This window comes from Diabrotica undecimpunctata, chromosome 8 (genome assembly GCF_040954645.1).
Source record: "Diabrotica undecimpunctata isolate CICGRU chromosome 8, icDiaUnde3, whole genome shotgun sequence".
Lineage (NCBI taxonomy): Eukaryota > Metazoa > Arthropoda > Insecta > Coleoptera > Chrysomelidae > Diabrotica > Diabrotica undecimpunctata.
Genome location: NC_092810.1, coordinates 28,182,446 through 28,199,666, shown reverse-complemented (window position 1 = coordinate 28,199,666; position 17,221 = coordinate 28,182,446). Strand labels below are relative to the sequence as shown.

The 17,221-nt window shown below is 31.4% G+C and overlaps 1 protein-coding gene across 1 annotated transcript; it reads left to right on the top strand.

Moving 5' to 3' along the window:
- The first annotated feature begins 4,372 nt into the window (after window positions 1-4,372).
- Window positions 4,373-4,891, top strand: LOC140448746 (uncharacterized). Its single transcript, XM_072541857.1, has one exon. The coding sequence runs from the start codon at window positions 4,373-4,375 to the stop codon at window positions 4,889-4,891; it is 519 nt and encodes a 172-aa protein (XP_072397958.1).
- Window positions 4,892-17,221: the final 12,330 nt, after the last annotated feature.

Sequence of the window (17,221 nt, the reverse complement as noted above, 5' to 3'; positions counted from 1 at the left end):
AGTGGTGGCATATTTGGATATCTTCAGTGCCTTTAACGAGCTGAACTTAAGTCTACAAGACGGAAATAACAACATTTTCTAAGATAAAATAACTTAACTATAATAAAACCATGATAAAAAACTTGACCTTTAGACAAATCGTACAATTAAAAAAAAACTATAATCATTTGTGGTCTTCTTTTCGGGATTATTTACCAGGACCCAACAGAAATAAAAACTTGATAGCTGACCCTTTCAACGCAGATGTTTTATAGTCCTTTTCCATGATATTGATAGCACATTATGTATGCAAATCCTCAACAGGTCAAAAAACCATAGGCGTCACCCTATACTTGTTTTGAAATAAATAAAAAAAATTAATATTTTAAGATGCCGTTAACAATTCATTATCTTTTAAAAAATCTTCTGTAAAATGAGTGTCCACTAATCTCACTATACCTTTTTTGTGCGTAAAAAACATCGGTATATATGCCACACGATTATTGTTAATTATACACGGGTGATTAACGAAAGAATTCAATGTTTCACGAAATAAATTAATGTAAACAGTAATTTAAAGGTGATTATTGTTTTCTATACAAGTTATCGCCTGACACAAAAAGAATACCTTCTTTGAACGATTATCTGGAATTACTGATAAGGCTTCACTAATGATAGTTAAGTAGTTTTTATGCCACATTACAGCTTATGCCAATAATATAAATTAGAAATTGTTTGCATCTTCCATTTAGTTTGTAGATGTACATTGTTCATGTCTTACCTACCTACGTTTTTGGTGTCGATATTTTGTTATTTGCATTTAAAAATGACGTCGACAACAGGTTTTTTCCCGGTTAAGTGTAGTTTTAAAGGTGCCTTCGGTCTAAGAGAGAAAAATATAATATTAAATGTACACGATGCACTTGTACATCAACGCCCTTTAAGTAATGTTCTTGAAATCGTTAACATGTGTTCAAATATGACAGGGGTTGGAGAAGCAACAATTTATAGATTCCTAAAAGAAAGAAAAGAAGGAACTGTTTCATCTCCCAAGAAGAGTGGAGTGAGTAAACCCTTGGAAATTGAAGAAATACATAAAAACATGATAAGACGCAACGTCCACTCATTTTTTTAACATGGAATTTCCAACATTGGACAAAATCCAAACATTAATTAGAGAAAACGAAGAGTTGCCAATCATAAGCAACAAGAAATTATGGGGACGATCGAGAGAGATGGGATTTCGTTGGCAAAAGAATAGAAGAAAATCCGTTTTAATTGAAAAAGATTACATTGTATGTTGGAGACGAGATTATCTAAGAACTATTAAAAAGTACCGAGAAGAACGGAAAACAATTTTTTATTTGGACGAGACTTGGCTAAATGAAGGTCATACTGTACCATATCCATTGGTTGATACAAATGTGAAAAGTTCCCGTCAGGCATTCATCGAAGGTGTATCTACTGAAATAAACAATATTCCCGTTGGAAAAGGACGCAGACTCATAATAATCCATATTGGAAACGAATACGGTTTTGTCAATGGTGGATTATTAAGTTTTGCCTCAAAATCAACCAAGGATTACCACGAGGAAATGACTGCTGACGTTTTTGAAAAATATTTTGAGCAAATGTTGGATTTAATTCCAAAAAATTCTGTCATGGTCATGGATAATGCTAGTTACCATTCAAGACTAGGAGAAAAATTGCCAACAACGGCATGGAAAAAAGGAGAGATAATAGAATGGTTGGATAAACACGCAATTGAGTACAAGGAGAATTCGACAAAAAAGGAATTATTACCTATTTTAAGGCAACATAAAGCAGCTTATAAAAAATATATAATTGATGAAATGGCATTAAACCGTAATGTAATTATTTTACGTTTACCCCCATACCACTTTGATCTGAATTCGATAGAAAATATATGGTCTCAAGTAAAGGGTGAAGTCGGACGCAACAACAAAACTTTTAAATTAGAAAACTTACAACAATTATTAGAACATTCCTTATCAAAAGTAACTCCAGAAAATTGGAAAAATGCTTTAGTCATGCTCACAAGGAAGAAAACAAAATGTGGAATTTGGATAATATGACTGATACAATGCTGGAACCAGTAATAATTAACATTGGAGTTGAAGATTCCTTAGATTCTGAAGAAAGCAGTGAATCTGAAATGGAATTTGATTAAAATAATATTCATTTTTTTACAAATCGGCCCCTGTTACGGCCACAAATTATTTTATATATAACCAATAAAATAAACATCTTACATTTCTTGCAAATTCATTAGTACCTGTTAATCTCCATCACTCCGACACTGGCAACTTTATTTAGGGATTAGTAACCCTCAAAACTATTGTATTCTATTCTGCTTCAACCTTTATACCTGGTGGTCATACTCAATTTAAAATTGTTTTCCTATATACTTCTGTAAACTTGTTGACAAATATCTATTTTTCATTGAGTCACCCGTATCAACAGTTTAGGGATTTGCATACATAATGTGCTATCAATATGATGGAAATGGACTATAGATATCATAGGCTTGACAATGATAAACGAAAGTCAATAAATAGAAATATCATGTGATAAAGACCACTGCAATTTTCTGTCATAAAAACTGTGCTGTCATATATTTCAAAATTGAATATAATTTATATTCCAATAAATAAGATACGTCTTGTATTTAAGGTCCATTATTTAATTCTAAAAGAATTTCCAGTAAAAATTAAGTGTACATGTCGTATATGTTCAATATATTTACATTACAGAGTCATAATGAAAAAATCAATATTTGTTAAAATGTCAAGCACGTCCGTACATACCTTATCCAATTAATTTGAATTTAGTGAGAATCTCATTTAATTGTTAGTTGAACAAATTAAACTATAGAAAAAATTAATAAATAAAAACGTGACTTTATGCCAAAATGGTTTTCTCTAAAATCATCGTAATGACAATTTTTATTTCGATAATACATGCTTAATAACTAATAAAGAGAAATGAGTATAGAATTTTAGATTTTTATCGTGTAACTGCATATTATAGCCATCTAATGGAGAAGCTATTATGAATATTATTAACATTTTAATAATACTTAAGCTCATAAAGCATTAGATAGATGTATAATACATTACAAATGGAAATGGATTTGAAAGTTCTGGCAATTCTTTAAATTAAATAGCACACCACTATATTAAATGAGGTCTCTAACCTGTCTCCTAAAAATTCACACTTCCACTAACAAGGACTAAGAAAATGGTTTTAAACAACATGGGACAACATGGACACTAACAAGCAGCATAAACTGTACATACAAGGGAAGACAAAACACTAATAATATTGAATACTTGACCTTTGAAAATCTTAAGAAAAGTCTTCATCAGAATCTTTAGTTCCACGTTTAACTACAATTTCGTTTCTAACTACAGCTCGTCAAGAATTGCAATGTCTCTGAGTTTTGATAAGAATATAAATTTGGAGGGGAGGACTTGTCAGTAGCCCAAATATACTCAGTTCAATTTTGTTAGCAGAAGCAAACAGATCAGACGCATATCAATTACACTGGTGTAGGACTTATTAATCCGGTTCCGTTACAATCGAATTTAAATCAAAAGTTCATCGTAAAGTTTTGAGTGGTCAATCTCGTGAAATTATAGCAAATGTGATATATTTTATGAGACGAGAAGCGGAGGCTAAACATCTGATAATAGAACTAACGAAAATTCAAGAACGTGTTTCACGCGCAACTGGTGTTAGTGTTGGTTCTGTAAAGCAAATTTCAAATGAAATGAGATCAGTTAAAGATGGTGAAAGTGATTCGTTCCATACAGCTAATATTAAAAGACAAAAAAGTGCTACCAAAACTAAGTTGAATAATATGGCTAAGGAAATTCTTCGGAGATTTGTAATAAATTTTCACGTCCACGAAAAAAAAGTTCCTACGTTGAGAGGCATACCCAGGAAATTTGTCAATAAAATTAATTACACAGGATCGTATGGAAGTTTACGAAAAGTATTACATAAAATTGGTTTCTGTTGGCGAAAAACTCAGACAAAGAAAAAATTGCTTATGGAAAAACCTGACATCCAATAAAAAAGGATAGCTTTTTTGCGACGTATTAAGAGTTACAGAAACGAAAATCGTCCTATAGTATACATGGACGAAACATACATCCACTCTTATCACACATTCAATAAAAGTTGGAATGATGATTCTCACGATGGTTTGCATAAGCCTATCTCTAAGGGACAGAGGTTAATAATAGTTCATGCAGGGGGAGAAATGGGGTTCATAAAAAATTCCTACTTAAAATTTAAATCAAATTTAAAAACTGGTGATTACCATAGTCAGATGAACTTTCAAAATTATAAAAAGTAGCTAGTGGAAATGTTGATACCGAATTTACCAGCACAAAGTGTATTAGTGATTGATAATGCCCCATACCACAATGTTCAAAGTGAAAAAAATATAACGACTGCATCAAAAAAAGATGAAATAAAAGAGTGGCTAAGAAAGAGAAATATACCATTTACAGATGATATGTTAAGAGCCGAGCTATACACTTTAGCAAAATTTTATCAACCTCATCATAAATCATATAAAATAGATAAACTTCTAGAGGAAAATGAACATTCGGTATTAGGACTACCACCTTACCATCCCGAGTTAAACCCCATTGAGTTAGTTTGGGCATCCATGAAAAACTATGTTGCACAACGGAATATAAGTTTTAACTTTAAAGATGTGGAGGTTTTATGTAATCAATTTTTTGAGACATTTTCAGAGGATGAATGGAAATCACGGTGTGAAAATGCCAAACAGGCAGAACAGTTTTTTATAAAAAGCGCAGTGGACTTAGTTACGGAAAAAGTGATTATTAACTTGGATGATGATGGACATACCTAAAATTACTTAGCTATGTATTTCTTTACAATTTTGTGCAATATCTGTATGTGAACTTTTTTATTGCTTTTAGTTTTCAAACATGTTAAATTATGTTGAAATGATTTTGTACATCATTTGAACCTCACTTTACCAAGTAGCATAGCGCTAAAGGAGCTATTCCGAAAATCAGAAATGGCTAAGGACCTCCGAATAATGGCGTGGAACGCTAGTGGACTATTACAACATCAGATCTAGTTGCAAGCAGTACTATCTACAATAGTAGTAGATCTTGCATTATGATGAATTAAAATATACAACGAAGCACATACAAGCTACAACAGTATGAAGATGAAAACACATATCGTAAATATAGGTTCAATATATTGTCCTCCTAGACACTCTATCAAAAGAGAACAATATAAAGAATTTATGAACAAATCATGAATGTGTTGCTTGTGTGAGTCCATTTCAAAAGGTAAAAGAAATAATAAATTAGACTTACTCACAATCAATTTAATTTAACTATCCAGACGACCGGTTTCGCTTTCTACAATATGCAAAGCATCTTCAAGTCTCGATACAAAGTTAAATAAATGCTGAAATAATAAACCCATATTAGGGTTTATACAAACCCTAATATGGGTTTATTTCGGAATTCTTTTATTCCTTCTTCAAGACACTGTAATTAGAAGAAAGTGTAAATATTTACAACATACATATCTCAAATTGTCATTACAACTTACTAGTCATTGAGATTATTTTTCTAAAGAGCTGCTGACTGCAGCCCTAATAAACTGTGTTGTTTGTTTATATCGACAGTCAATAATATCCAGTATTTCTTGTATATATATATATATATATATATATATATATATATATATATATATATATATATATATATATATATATATATATATATATTGATTTAGAGTATCAGCAATCGGTCAGGAAATAAAACTCTATTTGTTCAGTCTCTCAATATTTCGTCACGATTTTGTGACTTCTTCAGGAGAAAACTGTAAATTTATTAGAATAATTAATGATTATATGTAAACAAAATGAATATTTTAATACTTACAACTATAAGAATATATATATATTCTTATAGCTGAAAATTGTACAACGGGAATTCACTCTATAACATATTGCGGTTACCATAACTCCTTAATAAAATCAAACAAAAATATGTCATTTATTTAGATATGCCAGAAAAATTTAAATTTTCATTCTTATAGTTGTAAGTATTAAAATATTCATTTTGTTTACATATAATCATTAATTATTCTAATAAATTTACAGTTTTCTCCTGAAGAAGTCACAAAATCGTGACGAAATATTGAGAGACTGAACAAATAGAGTTTTATTTCCTGACCGATTGCTGATACTCTAAATCAATATTTAAAACAGTACGGTCGAAAAAATAATTTGAAATATATATATATATATATATATATATATATATATATATATATATATATATATATATATAAGCTGGTCTGCGGAAAATAAACAAAAGATATTCCCTCCCTGCTGTATACATCGTTTTTCTAATACATCAACCATCCATAACAGAATTTTCTCTCCGAGTAGGTGTTACACCCTAAAAACTGTTCGTATTTTTTCAAAAGTCTAGGTCTCGATGCATCCTGAACGCTCTGCTCATGGCTCGGTAATTTATTCGCCGTAGTTTTTTGCTTATCAGTGTAATATAAAGTTCAAACATTAAATTTTATCCACAATTTGTTATGCTATAATAGGTATGTATGGTAAACAATAAAATGTTAATTTAAAAATTTTAATTATTTTTTAATAATAATTAGTTACTGCTACTGAAATTTTTAGAAAAACGTCAGGAAGGACGTTCAGTTGGTCAAAAGTAAGTACAAAAAAATAAAGGAGAATGGAAAATTATATAAATAAAGTCAAAAAACTAGGACACAGATCTTCAAAACTATACAACAGCCAAAAAGGAATAAAAAGCACTTTACGATCAACTTAATATCAGGGAGGGTCAATTAAAAGAAATAAAAAAGTACTTTGGCAGTTCATTAAATGAACAATTTGACAGAATTTCGGAATGGTATTCTGGGAGAGTGTGGACAGCTTTAGGGAAGACATTAACAAGTTGGCTAATTTATAGAGATAAAATTACTTGTTTTAACGAAATGTCGTTCTTAGAGGAGAAACATTTGTTAACATCGGTTTTAATAAAAAAATGAATATCCTTTATCGTTTATAAATAAGGAATTTTTAACAATTGACCGAATTATCAGAAAGGATAATCAGAAAAACTTAAAAAGATAGGAAATAAATTCAACATTTCAACAACATTCAAAATAACAAACACATTGAGATCTATTTTATCTAAAACTAAACCTAACAATGAACAAGAAAGAACAAAGAATTGTATTTATAAAATACCTTGTGAATGCGATCATTTTTATTTAGGTGAAACATCAAAACCCTTAAATGTTAGAATAAGTGAACATCACTCTTATATTAAAAATAAAGAATTTGATAGATCTCAAATTGGTAAACACGCATGGAAAATGAACATAGGGTTTAATGGAACGATTCAAGTATACTCCTAAAAGAAACAGATTGTAAACAGAGAATAACCAAAGAAGCGGCTCTAATTGTGCTAAATGTTACCAATTCTATCACAAATTCCTCCGCAGAATGCAGTAGGATCTGGTTACCCATATTTAAAAAGTCAGTAACATATTGAGGATACATCATTTACGTTTTTAAATAACACATATAAAATCAGAGTTCGTTTATTGAGAGTAAATTAAATGTAAGACCAAATATTTACAGTATTATTAAGTTTTTTACCCGGTTTTTTCCTCTGTGTACTATGGAATCACTAACAGGGGAATTTTACTGTCATCGTGGCATGTGGTTGTCTTTTTAAAGACGAATCACACGTTATGATTTTTTGTGACGGATATTCTCAAGTTTAAGTTGATTTCATGTAATCGAACGAACTATCTTACAATAAAGTGGTCCCAGAAACGCAACTCAGCAATATTGATAATATCATTTTAAAGTCGTCTACTTTAAAATGTATAATGTATGTCTGAATTGCCAATATAAATGAGTCATATAAAATTAAGATATTAAAAGAATTTTTCACCAAGCAACAAAATACAAAATTTGTTTAATTTATCTTGAAGATATGAAAATGTTTATTTAGAAAGAGCTCCGAACAAAAACTCTAATAGTTCGAAGATTAAGATCCTATTGTTTATAACTTCGTCACAAATGCCGATCTCAGGAGCCAATACTCGTAATTCAACTGTTTTTTCTTTTAGAAGAAGCGTCTTGCTGAGTATTTTCCAACGCCGTTTTCTAAACTTAATTTACTAATAGTTACCGAGATATTATATTTGTTTATAAGCCAAAAAATTATTTATAATTTTAAAACATTCATGAGATCGCCTTAATAATCTGATTTCAATTATATAAAGTAGGTACGTTAGATATGTGAAGTGCTTTTTTCTATGTAAAAAATTGGGAAACTTCTATATGGTTTAGTTTTTGTTGTGAAAGATTTTAAAGAATTTCAATTAAAAAAAAAAATAGATTGCAAAATTATTATTCAAAATCTGTTAAATCGATTGTAATGAAATTTGGTGGACTGTTTTACTATATTATATAGATTTTCTAGACCAATTATGAAGGTCCTGAGTGCAATCTAAGTGGTGAAAACTATTGAATAAGAAAAGGCAGCTTATTTCTGCCTTTGCTAAATTAAAATATTTAAATTTTTTTATTAATATTCTCGACCTATTTGAGAGAAAGAATAAGTCATTTATTATTACTGAAGTTACTAACAAACTGTTTCTGCAAAATTCAGAATACCACCTCTCACATCCACCTCAAAACATATCCGCCCTGGTCTATACTTCATCTGCCGACAAAGAAGAGGAAATCGAACAGTTCTACAATGACAACGTCCAAGTGCCAATTCGCCCCACCTCAAAGATGGATGTCCGACTGTGATTTACGCATACCGAAATTTAGATGGCAAGAGATACTAAAAAACTTTGGAATCAACTCAACCTACTACAATATTGGCTAGAGAAATTAAAACAAAATAAAGGTAACCCACTAAGTCAGCACATGTAATAGAAATAGTAACAAATACTGGATCAAAAATAAATATTTACCCCGGAGAGAAAAGAAAGAGGAAAACCAGAGTCCGTAGCCACCAGAAAAATATAAAAAATACTAACAAAAACTGTCAAAACAAAAGTCATGCACTCCGAAGACACCGAGACAATAATAAACGATGAAATTATAGAAAAAGTTGAAGAATATATATAGGTACTTAGGACAAAAAATAATACTAAATAGGGAAATTCAAATTGAAGAAATAAAAAGAAGAAGAAAGTTAACTTGGGCAGCATTCGGTAAACTGAACTATATACTCAGAAATGAACAAATTCAATTACATCTTAGATCTAAAGTTTTTGATGCATGCATTATTCCGATATTAACTTATGCGGCACAAACATGGACAATCACAAAAAAGAATATGAATATACTTAGAGTCACTCAACACGCGATGGAAAGAGCAATGCTAGGTATATCAGTTAAGGACAAGAAAACAAACACATGGATAAGACAGAAAACCAAAGTCACCGATGTGGTGCAAAAATCATTAAAGTTGAAATGGGAATACGCTGGACATGTAGCTAGGAGCGATTTAAACAAATGGCACAGTATAGTGATGCAGTAGACCATTCAATACAACAATTTTTCAAAATTCTCAAACCTACATAATGATCTAAAGATACCATATATACCTGAAGTTATAAACACTGCAAATACATATAAGTCAAATGAAAAAATCAGAGGAAGAAATTGAAAAGTTTTATAAAAATATGGATGAAATAATGCGACTGACAAAAAAGGCAAGATAACGATGATTATGGGTGACTTTATCGCCACAATTAATCGTGGTGCCGAAGTAGATAACATAGGAGCATACGGTACAATTTTGCACAGAGAACAACCTGTTAGTAGCACTTGGAAATCACCTGCAGACAGAAAAGATAAAATTTTTAGAAATAAAATTGACTTCATTTTGCTCGATAACAACTTTAACAAGTACACAAAATCTACTAAAACATATCCTGGAGCTGACAATGGATTTTAGACTACAAAGAGAGTAAACTAAATGTAAGACCAAATATTTACAGTATTATTAGGTTTTTTTCCCGGTTTCTTCCTCTGTGTACTATGGAATCACTAACAGGGGAATGTAACTGTAATCGTGGCATATCCTGAAGCTGACAATGGATTTTAGACTACAAAGGTTTCTTAAAGTTAAATGGGAAAAACTGTCAAGGAAAATGGACATCTCACAACTGAAAAACTCTGAAAAGAAAAATGAAATAAGTATCAAGGTTGATAGAGAAATAAAAACGCTAGAGAACTTGGTACAGACAGACATTGAAGTAACAAGGACTGCTCTTAAAACGAAAATAACAAAGATACAGAAGATAACAAAAGAGTAAGCGATAAAAGGCAAAATCGGGGAGGATCAGGCAGGCTTCACGGCAGGAAGATCATGCATAGACCACATATACACACTGAAATAACTGTTGGAAAAGAAAAAAGCAAAAAATAAAGATATACATTTGGCATTTGTGGACCTGAGAAAGGCGTATGACTCTGTACCAAGGTCAGAACTATGTAAGGCAATGTACAAATTAGAAATACAGACGGAACTCATAGAAGCTACAAAAGCTCTGTATAAAGAAAATGAAGTGTCCATTAAAATGGGAATAAGAATCATAGGAGACTTCACCACAAAAAAAGGGCTCCTGCAGGGTTGTTTCACATCTCCAACCCTATTCAAAATATACTTAGAGAAAGCCTTGACTACATGGAAAAGAAAATGCGAAGGCATGGGAGTACCGGTACCAAACGAATACCTATATACGTTAAGCTTTGCAGACAATCAAGTAGTGATTGCACAAGACCAAGAAGACCTCAGTTACATGATGAAGAAACTACAAGAAGAATATACCAAATTAACCTCGCAAAAACAGAGTACCTATCTACAAGTGAAGAAGACATAGAAGATCTACAGAACTACAGAAGATCTACAGTTTAAAATCACGAAAAAGGCAACAAAAGATAAAGAAATTAAGCAAAGATTAGGACAAACAAGAACAGCAATCCGACTCGGTATGGTGGGATAGACACCTAAATATGAAGACAAAAATACAGGTTTATAAAACATTAGTGCGAAATATTATGACATATGGGGCTGAAAATTGGATTATAAACAAGAAAAACAGCAGTAAGATAGTAGCAACATAGATGGAATGCCTGCGAAGATGCTGCAGAGTAACAAGAATGGATAGGAGAAGTAATGACGAAATAAAGCAAAGAACATTAATAGAAACAGACATACTAACATATATAGAACATAAAAGACTAAAGTGGTATGGACATGGAAGACGAACTAGCGACAGCAGATGGATAAAGAGAATAACCAAATGGAGCACCAAAGGAAGGAGCAAAAGAGGACGACCTGGAATATCCTGAAGTAGATGACACCATGAGTAAGAGAGGCCTAAACGATGGAGAATGGGACAATATAGAGAGATAGAAACGGTTGAGCGAGGGAAGGCAGTGAATACTGTAGAATCCCTGAATATATATATATATATATATATATATATATATATATATATATATATATATATATATATATATATATATATATATATATATATATATATATATATATATATATATAATTATAGGTACAGAAGACTGGTCAGATGGAAAGAATACATTCAAAAACTTTCACGGATGATCGAATAAATGAAAAAGGTTCAAAAATAACAATAGAAGAAGTTATTTATGCAGTTAAAGCTCAAAAATACGGAAAAGCTACCGGTCTAGACAATATCAATGTCGAAATGCTTAAATTAATTGCAGATCGACTTAATAACAGCACTATTTAATAAGATATATGACACCTGGTAAAATACCATCATCATCATCATTAATTAGACTATATTTGTCCACTGCTGAACGTAGGCCTCCCGTAAAATTTTCCACCTATTTCTATATTGAGCTTCTTGCATCCAGTTTGTGATGATGCGCTTGATATCCTCCGTCCATCTAGTCGGTGGTCGTCCTCTGCTTCAATATGCCTCTCGCCTTGGTCGCCATTACAGAATCTTTCTGGTCCCTCTATCATCCGTTAATCTGGCAACATGTCTGGTCCAAATGACTATCGAATATTAAGTGACACTCAATTCGGATTTCGAAATGGATTGGGAACACGAGAAGCTTTTTTGCCTTAAACGTGTTAACAAAACGATGCAGAGACATGAATGTAGATGTATATGCATGTTTTATTAGTTATAGAAAAGCATTTGACTGCGTTGACCATCAAAAGATGATCGTAATTCTGTATGCTGATGATACCGTCCTAATGGCAAGCAACGCACAAGAACTACAAAATATAATAAACGCAGTAGTTCGTCCAAATGTTACCAAAACAAAAATTCTAGTATTTTCAAAGATACCAACAACGTACATTTGTATACCAATGGACAAATAATAGAACAGGTAACTTCCATAAAATTTTGAGAGCAAATATGAACAGCCAGTGTAAAACAAAAAAAAAGAAATCCTATCAAGAATCGAACAAGCGAGGAAAACACTTATGAACGTGAAAATATTTTTTACAAGATCAGACAGACCAGTCTAGAGCTCAGAATTCGAATGATCAGATGTTACGTTTTCTCTGTTTTACTGTATAGCTGTGAAAGTTGGATAATGGACTCTGAAACAGAACAAAGAATAGATGCCTATATATATATAAATATATATATATATATATATATATATATATATATATATATATATATATATATATATATACAGACGGATGCTGAGAATTCCATGGGTACAAAAAGTTACCAGCGGTGAGGTATTTCGGCGCATAAGTAAAAAAAAAAGATTTACTCAGCATAATCAAAGAAAGGAAAATACAATACTTGGGTCATGTGTTGAGAGGTAAAAGATATGAATTACTTCAAATCATATAGGAAGGTAAAGTGAAGGGCACAAGATCAGTTGGAAGACGCCAAAACTCAGGGCTGAAAAACCTGATTAGACGGTTTGACCGCTTATCCACAGAAATCTTTCGTGCAGCAGTATCCAAAGCTACAGTTGCCATTTGGATCGCCAACCAAAGGAGACGGCGCAATAAGAAGAAGAAGAAAGACATATAAACAACTCGTTACAGATCTCGCCAAAAATCATCTAATAAGAGAACTATTCAACCAAACAGTAGAAAGATAACTTAATATGGCCAGAAGATTTACAGTGGATTAACTATTGAGGGATGGTACCTAAGTCAAGCCCTTCCTATTATATAAAATTGCAATAAATAAATAAAAGAATTATAATTTACCGATATTAAAATTATATTTGATTAGCTAAATATAATAAGAAAGACCCTGTTGAATATCCTCGTATAGGAGTCACGTGCGGCGGTCCATAAAGTTCTCAACAAAACAATGCATATTTCGTTATCACCTGTACTAACTCATTGAAATTCATTGAAGAATAGTCTGACGGTAAATAAATATAAAAGAGAAACAGTACAACCAACACGTTTAGTCGGCTTACTACCTTTACACTGTGATAGATCACGCTCAAAGCGCGAATACGCAAACGAACAATCGAACGACGACAGTTCGGGCATCGGCGCCAGTTTTTCATGAAAATCCACAAGTTTTGATTTTGTTTTGTGAGGACTCTGTGAAAATATGTTAACGGGATGGAGGTTGACGATTTCAAAACGTAAGTTTTTGCGACGTTTCTACACATTGTTACTTAGATAGATACATTGGTCGGTTTTCACTTTTCCTTTTTTGGAAAATTGCATCAGGTTATGGGTAAAAGAGTTCCGCATGATTTTCTAAACGGTCGATGAGGAATTTTATACAACCAGATTTTTGCATTATTTATGGATTTTTTAAAATACTTGCGGAGATATTGTTCCATTTCTTTTTACAAATATCGATGTTATTATCAGAAAAAGTTCTAAACAACAAAAACAAGTCGCCGTAATGAGGTGCTCGGTACAGGATAAAAAATAGGAAATACTAATCCATTGTTTTGACAATTTAGGCGAATATTCACTTGAGTTTTCCTAAAAGGATCGGTAACATTAATTATATAGATCTCTGTCAGATATTTCCTTATTGATTCCTTCTCTCTTACTTTCTCTTAATCTTCTTAATCTTGGGGTTGTCATTCTATAACTACTAGAGTCTTAATATTATATTCTCTTTCATTCGTCTTACGACACCTTACCATCAGTTGTGTATTTTCTATGACATCTATAATCGAAGGTGTGATTTTCAAAATTTCTCAAACCCATTGATTTGTTACTCCTTGTCGTCTAGATATTCCTGTTTGTCGAGACCAGAAATCCACTTCTGTTACACGATCGCTTTTTATTTTCTTTCGAGGTGTTCTTGTCTCATAATATGTTATTTACCATTGAGATATCTTTTCTTCCAAATACATTTCTTTATTTGATTTTTGTATTCAGTATTCTATCCAGTAATTTTTTAATTATATTCTGTCCTCTTGAGAATGATTGCACAGCACCTCATTATAAATTTAAAAATGTGTCTGAAACACTAGAGAGTCGTTCAAAAAATTAAAGCGGCTAAAACAATAAGCTTCTTTCTAAGGCTGGTTCACATAATTTGATTAAATAGATCTCAATAATCCGAGGCTTATTTTCTTCGTTAAGACATTAGTAATAACCTATGGAAAAAAAGTTTAATAACTGGCACACAATTTTGTGGTATGTTACTAACTATCTGAAAGAAATATTCTTCAAATACCTTTGCAGTTTTTTCTTCATAATAATCTTTGGTAGTTCTTAAACTAAATTTTAATAAACCGCCATTTACAAAGACAGTTTTAGGTCAAATATGAGTAATAGTTATTAGTCTATAACCTTTTCCATTAGGTGGGTTCAAACCAGAGGAATAACCTTCCATAAAAGTCTGTCGCAAACTGGTAATATTTTTATCAAGCAACATATTCTGTTCGAAACCTTTTAATTGTTCTTAGATAATCCTTTCTCCAACAAAAAATACAATATATACAATATTTGTCCAGAAGTAAAGCTCTTTTGTTACATTTTTCCCACGAAAAACTCATCTCCTTAAGACATTTCCACAATTTTGTTCGCCCAAAAACCGGTCGTTCGTCGTCTTCTGTAATACTATTCCAAATCTTGTCGATGGTAAAGTTTATTCATTTAGCAAATTCCCATCTGTAAACATGAGCACGTCTTGATATTCGCCCTCTCATTCGTCAAGAGGCTATTAAATATAATTTATTGCCTTAAGCCAGACGGATTCTCATTTTACAGATCCAAACTTGCCAGTCTGTTTAAATTCAAATTGTAGCGTGTTGCTTTTTTATTCAAAATGTTTACGGTGTTATGTATCTCTCAGTAGCACATTTTCCTTCAATGGAACATTAAATTTTGCTCACAGTGAATAAATTTCAAGAAATTCTTACACTAATAGTTTCAAAAGTAAATATTTTTATAAATCATATAATATACCCCAGTACGACCCTGTTTGGCTTTCACGTGCGTTTGTTGACGGATGGGAATATGTAAAACGAATGTAGTTTAGGTATTTCCATATGTAAATAAAAGAATGGCCTTTACGATGGACGTATGGCAGTTTTAACAAAGTCATCAGTTTCCATTAGTTTCTTTCCGATGGGTTTTTTTGGGTCTACACTTCCCCCAACCTCTTTTAAAAATCGATAAATTGTTGCTTCCACAACTCCTCTCATAACTGAACAACAGTCAGTTATGACATGCGATTCATTGATTTTGTTATATGTGATTGCTTCTAGCAATCTCCAGAATAACTATTTTTGGAATTTAACCATTGCAGATCTTGCCATCGCTGCTATTATTTTTATTTCTACATCCATATCTAGGTTGTAACTATAGTGCATCCTAGTATTTGAAATTGTCAACTCTTTACAAACGGTTTGCTATCCTGTAGTATTTGTGCCTGCTTATGCGTATGCAGCTAATAATCATAAAGGTTGTTTTACCAATATTAATTCCTAGTTCAAATACTCTTCGTATTCTATCGATATCATTCAAAAGTTGTTGTAAATCCTCTAACTTGTCGCATGTATGACAGTGTCATCGGCATCACAAATGTTGTTTATATGTGCTTCATTTATTTTTATCCTTATTGGTTGGTTTTGAATGGCTATCTGGTATATTTTCCCTACTTAGTAAAATAAGTGTAATCTAGTCAAGAAAACACGAAAAACAACGACAATACTCAATAGCCTGCAACTGATATTCAACAAAGGAAAAAAGAAAAGAAAAATATTCAGTAAAAAATATTTATAATTAGTCAATATTAATTAAATAAAATTTTTAATTTTTCTTTGCAATAAAATTATATTTTTCTTAAACATCTTTTGTCATATTGTTGGAAACCAAACTGTTTTCACTATTTTCAAAATTCTGAGCAATGAATAAGCCATCATAGTTAATAATAATCGGTACGTTTTGCTTTGACGAAATTTATTTAGACTTGCACGTTAGTTATTTCACATTTTCATCCATTCACCTTGATCGTTGCTGTAGGCATTTATTCTTAATTATAATTTCTCATGTAATTATCGACATATAATCATCATTCCTTGTTAATTACATTATGCAAACTAAAATTTTTATCTGCGATTACATTCACATAAAGATGTTATTGAACAAAACCGACATACCATTCACCTATTTGTTTAAGAAATGTTTACATAAATACATAATACACTGCTGGACACAATATATATATATATATATATATATATATATATATATATATATATATATATATATATATATGTTTATATATATATATATATATATATATATATATATGTATATATATATATATATATATATATGTATATATATATATATATATATATATATATGTGTGTGTGTGTGTGTGTGTGTGTGCTTTCTGTGGTTCTTCGGGTTTGACTCCACGTTGAATAATTTTGGTTTTGAGAAAAACCATTATTTTGACGACGTTTCACTCTCAACGAAAAAACGGCTTCTTAACATATACCGTTGAAAAGGCTCATAATGCTCAAGAAAGAATAAAGGACCCAAAAGAAGACCCAAAACCGATTGCAAAAGTTAATGTACCATATGTAAAAGGTACAGAGGTAACAAAGAAAATAGGGAGGATGCTAAGAAAGCACAAAATAGATACGATATTTAATTACAGACAGGAAAAT

Bases quoted from the DNA above. Each gene is read 5' to 3' on its own strand.
- LOC140448746 (XM_072541857.1), top strand. From the start codon at position 4,373: ATGTTGATACCGAATTTACCAGCACAAAGTGTATTAGTGATTGATAAT.